At 57.5% G+C, this 5,589-nt stretch overlaps 1 protein-coding gene across 1 annotated transcript in view; it reads left to right on the forward strand.

Moving 5' to 3' along the window:
* The window catches only part of TP73 (tumor protein p73), a 35,313-nt gene that overhangs the window by 10,497 nt on the left and 19,227 nt on the right, over window positions 1-5,589 (forward strand). The window contains exon 4 of the mRNA XM_010005289.1: window positions 4,626-4,871. Coding sequence (XP_010003591.1) covers window positions 4,626-4,871 — 246 coding nt within the window. The remainder of the gene's footprint in view (window positions 1-4,625; window positions 4,872-5,589) is intronic.

A 5,589-nucleotide genomic window follows, 5' to 3' on the forward strand; every position in this document is an offset into this window, starting at 1 on the left:
CCCGCTCCTGGGCAGCTGCTCAGCCCGCTCCCTGTTCGTGCCTGCTGCCTCTTAGTGCCTGCTGCCTCTTAGTGCCTGCTGCCTCTTAGTGCCTACCGGCTCTGAGCAGGTCACCTCTCCGTGTCCTGCCCTCCGGTGGCTCCTGGCGCTCCCTCTGCCATCGCACCGGTGCTGCACTGCTCCTAAAAACATGTTTCAGGGTCCTGTGGGAGGAGCCGCTGTGATTAAAGATGTGAGCAATTCCTCAGCGACCCTTTTGGCTTAGAGAGGACAACTCCAGGGCTGGTAGTCTGTGCGGAGCTTCAGGCTGTGTGCACAGCGCTGCTGTGTGTGTGTGCACACCAGTGCTGGGGGGTGGGGGGTGCACACTGGTTCCATTCCACCACGACACTCTCTGAGCTGCAGATCTGCTCCAGCCTGCCATGCTGGGCTCTGTAGGAAACACTGCTCACCCCTCGGCCTCAAGCGGGAAAGAAATCTGCCTGGTCACTCTAGACATCTCTGCCCATCTATCTACCCATAGCTATCCATCTAGATATCTCTCTATATTTGTCTAGTAATCTGTCTCTATCTATCCATCTGGAGAGGGATAACTCTGGGTATCAGAGACATGGAGCTGCCTCCAGGTCACTGCATCCCCTGCTCAGCACAGGTGCAGGCAGGCTGCTCTGCTGGCAGAGGGTGCTGGCCCAATGGGTCTCCAGCCCACAGCAGCTGCAAGGAGCATTGTGGTGTGGCATCTGGCTGGGTTTGATGATGGAGCTGGACCCCCACATCCCTGCGGTGGGAATGGTTGGTATCGCCCAGTCCATCACTGGGCAAGCTGGAACCTGCCCTGTGCATTAATGAATAGTCATGAGGGACAGAAAGGGGTGGGCCCCGTTTTGTTGTTGGATGCAGCTAGTTGACAGAACTAAGGGAGATGAAAAAAGCAAAAAAGCCAACAGAGGGAGGCACAGGGGTGGCCAGCGCAGCATCCCTGGCGCTGCCCGCCCGGCCCTGCTCCCGCATCCCTCCGGCATTCCTGCCCCTCGCCCACTGCCAGCCCGGCCCCATGCCTCCGGGGGCAGGACGCTTCCCAGAGCTCTGCGGACCTCGAGGCGACTAAAATGCTGTACATCAGCGCCCCGATGCAGCCGTACCCCACGGTAGGTGCTCCTGGCTCCTTCTTCTTCACGGGTTTCAGCCTCAGCCCTCACCCCCAGCTCTGAGGTTGCTTTCTCAGTCCAAAGGGTTTCGTGTCAGGCATCCTGAAAAGTTAGCTCTAGGCACAGAGGCAGCTAGAGATGGAAAGGTGTGGTGCTGCACCCCCACGCCAGAAATCCCTTCGTTCCTCTTGTCTTGTCCTACCCGTGTTGGTGGGAACCAGGCGGGTACCAGGTTCGCTCTGCACTCTCCCGCCTCCCTCCGGCAATCCTGCCCCTCGCCCACTGCCAGCCCGGCCCCATGCCTCCGGGGGCAGGACGCTTCCCAGAGCTCTGCGGACCTCGAGGCGACTAAAATGCTGTACATCAGCGACCCGATGCAGCCGTACCCCACGGTAGGTGCTCCTGGCTCCTTCTTCTTCACGGGTTTCAGCCTCAGCCCTCACCCCCAGCTCTGAGGTTGCTTTCTCAGTCCAAAGGGTTTCGTGTCAGGCATCCTGAAAAGTTAGCTCTAGGCACAGAGGCAGCTAGAGATGGAAAGGTGTGGTGCTGCACCCCCACGCCAGAAATCCCTTCGTTCCTCTTGTCTTGTCCTACCCGTGTTGGTGGGAACCAGGCGGGTACCAGGTTCGCTCTGCACTGCGACGCTGCTGCCTGGGAGGTGGTGGCTGCAGCCATGGGAGTGTTTGTGGGTGTGTGTGGGTAAACTTGTGTGTGTGTGTGTGTATGTTTAACACATGCCGTGTTGGGTTTGTTGACACACACATCCACACACAAACAATCATGCCTTGGATTTGTCTTTTAAGGGAATGTTTACACAATTTAGTTGATTTTGAAGAACAAGTGAGTCTTTTTTCCTCTGCACCTGACTCTGGCAGCAGATTTCCAAAGCTGCAGTAGTCAGGGCACTGCCTGTTGCTTTGTGCTGACAGGAGATCCTGCTGACACTCTGGGTCTCGTGTCTCCTTCAGGAATGAAGTGTTTTTCCCAGAGGGAAGGCTCTTTCCCAGGTGGAGGTTGGGATGCTGGGCTCAATGAGTGGCTCCCCAGTTACCTGCCCAATCAGCTTTGCAGCCACAGGCTTTGGCTGCTGCAGTCCTGGCTCTGAGCACCAGCTCACAAAATCATGCTTGGATGACTTTGTGGAGTTGGTTTTTTTCCAGCCACTTCCAAGGGCCACCTCACCCCTAGCCTGCCCTCCAGCCCCTGGGCAGCAGGTACCTCCAGCTTCCTAGCTATTTCCCATTCTGGCCTGAGCTGGGCAGCCTGGACACAGCCTGCTTTTCCTGGGAACACACAACATGTGCCAGGTAGAGCTGCAGTCACCTTGTTTGCTCAGGGAGAGTGTGGAGCCTTTCCTCCCCATTCATCCCAGAACCAGGCATGTGGCTGGGCCAGGACGTGAGCAGCTCCATCCTGGTGTTCCTGCACCATCTGGGCTGCAGACCAGCCCTGACAAGCAGCAGTCCCCTTTCCTCTTGCTGCTCAACTCCTGTCAGATGCCTGAGCTTTGCTTCTCAAGGGTGACTTGTACTTGTCACCTGCCACCGAGGCTGCCCTGCCCCACGGTCCCCACCAGCAGCTGCCTACAGCCCAGCACATTCCCAGCTGGATGGGCACGGGCTTCCCACACACATTTTTAATGCCCTTTTTGGTGAAGTTTCTCATAACTTTTTCTCCAGGTGAAGCCTGGGATTGTGGAAATCTTCACTGGGGGTGGTTTGTCTTTGGCAGGGCTATTTATAGAGTGGTGAGAAGCAATAGAGGGGTTTACATACATATTTTAGGGGAGAAAATGGCTGCATGTGTACAAGCAAGCCAGGTCTTGTTCAGCATTCCTCCAGTTAGTCACAGGCTCCAACGACCTTGTGAGAGATGCAGACAACGGGAGAACTTTCCCGGAGAAGGCTGGTTGCCTTTAAACCATTATACATCGCAGAAGTTTGGGTGAGGTTGGGATCCCAAGTTAAAACACGTCTCTTGATTCCTGAGCCGTGAGCCTCGCAGGAGGAGCAGGCAGAGGGCTGAGCCTGCGGGGTGGCAGGACAGGGACACACACCTACCAGCAGCTCCCAGTTCCCCAGCTGGTACTGGTGGCCAGAGAGACAGTCCCTGCCAGGGACTGGAGCCCCCACGGAAGGACTGAAGCCCCCATAGAGGGGCAGGAGCTGAGGAATGGGGGGAACACAGGTGGGCAGCCCCCTTCCTCCTCCGGGCAGGCGCTGCAGGGGCTGGGGTGACACAGGGTGCAGTGACAGCCACTGTGGAGTGGCCACAGGAGGAGCCCAGGAGGCACCTCTGGGACTGGCAACAGCAAGTGCCGGGAGAGCAACCCCCAGCAATGTGGGAATTGTGGATTTCTGGGGAAGAAATGCCCCACTTGCTTTAAGAAACAGTTATCATTGGGATAGATATTTAATATTAATTATTATATGTAACCAATACATTAATTTTAATAATCATCATAGCTCTTCCATATAAAAAATTGTTCTCAAAGGGAAGATTTTGGCTGCTTCAGGCATGTGGCTTTTGGGAATGCAGCTGTGCTCAGGCTGTGCCTGCAGGGAGAAGAGCTGCCCGCCCTTGCTGGAAGTACATGGCAGTAATTGTTCAGAAAAGAAATAATAACTTTTTAAAAAAATATTGTAAAAAGTCAGGATTTGGTCCAGAGTGTCTGGAATAAGAGGCAGCACATGCAGAAGGAGGCAGGGTTGCTCTGTGACCTTGCTGCCGCGCCCTGCATCCCGGCTCCGTGCTCTGCAGGTTTGAGGTTTCCCCCAAATTAGCCCTGCACCAGCGCGAGCCGCCGGCAGCAAACACCCCGGCTGGGAGAGGAATTCCACAAACCACCATTCAGAGCTGCTCTTCACCGAGAAGCACTTCCAGGAGTGCCGTGTGTGTGTGTGTGTGCGTGTGTGCATTCGCGGCAGGGGGATGCGTGCGGGAGAGGTGCGGAGCACAGGCTGCAGCGGGCTCAGGCTGTGGCACTGGCAGGGATGGCAGGGGCTGCGGGGCAGGGGCTGCGGGGGCCTCCACTGGTGCCTCCCGCAGCCCCCAGGCTCTGGAAGCCGCCCAGCAGAGCCCCGGGTGCGGGACAGGGCTGTCACTCCCGCCCCGCACTGGGACATCTCCCGCACCTGAGCAAACCCCAGGAAAGCCCTGCCCGGACAAGGGTGGCTTCGCGCAGCCCAGGTGTGCTCGGAGCCCAGGGATCTCAGCACCTCGCTGCCTCCAGCGTGGACGGGGCAGGTAGAAGGGGCTGGTTTAAGCGTATTGGGATTATCCCTCACACAAGTGGTGACCTGCTCAAAAACCCAGGTGACCCGCACCAGCTCTCTCGGCTGGCTCTCCCGCACGCTGGCCCTTTAAGGAGGCTGTAACAGGACACCTGGAGCCCTGGAGAAGTGTGGCTGAGGTTTCCATGTCTCTTCACTGGCTGGTGTTTTCTTTTTTCCCTCCTCCCCTTTTCCCTTCCTCCAGTCCCAGTTCAATTTGCTGAACAACAGCATGGATCAGAGCATCGGCAGCAGAGCAGCCTCCACCAGCCCCTACAGCTCCGAGCACACCTCCAATGTCCCAACGCATTCTCCCTACTCGCAGCCCAGCTCTACCTTCGACGCCATGTCCCCAGCTCCTGTCATCCCCTCCAACACTGACTACCCCGGCCCCCACCACTTTGAGGTGACCTTCCAGCAATCCAGCACCGCCAAGTCAGCCACCTGGACAGTAAGTTGCATGTCTTCTTGCCTTTGCTAGACGGACGCGTGTTGCTGGCAACGGTGTTTTGGGCCGGGCACAGAAACCCGGGTGTCTCAGTGGTGCTCTGCAGTGGGACACAGAGGGGACACCCTCAGGGGTGGCTGCAGGACGCGGCCACCACTCAACGGGGACTTCACCTGCACAGGTGGCCCTGGAAAGCAAAACACGCAGGGAGCATCAGCGCCCACTTTTCAGGCGTTTTCTCCAACAGGGCTGTCAGGCACAGTGGTTTGAATGTGATTTCTCTTGCAGCAGCTCCCTAAGCTGCAGGTGGATGTCCCCAGAAGTGACAAAGCTGGAGAAAGGTCCCTGGGGAAGCATCTGCCTCGTTTTCCTGGTGCTTCCCTGCGCATTCCCCAGCGACAGCTGCCAGAGGTGGGCAGCGGGTGGGACGGACCTTTGCTCACATCTACTGGGGCCGTTCTCAGCTTTGCCTTAAGTTCTTGCTTGTCATTTCCAACCCTTTTCCACCTCCCATCAGCAGCGTAACGGGGTCCCCAGCCTGGCAGTCCCATGGGGCTGGGGCCGCATCGCCCCGCTGCAGGGCGGGGACGGGGCACAGCTTTGCCTTGGGTTTTGGGGTTTTTTGGGGGCAAAAGGTCCTAAATTCATATCCTGGCAGCAGCGTCCCAATCTTGAAGAGCAAACGGCCCTCGCATTTCCGCAGCAGCCTCTCCCCGAGCAG

Source organism: Chaetura pelagica, unplaced genomic scaffold (genome assembly GCF_000747805.2).
Source record: "Chaetura pelagica isolate M959 unplaced genomic scaffold, ChaPel_1.0 scaffold159, whole genome shotgun sequence".
NCBI classification, from domain to species: Eukaryota; Metazoa; Chordata; class Aves; order Apodiformes; family Apodidae; genus Chaetura; species Chaetura pelagica.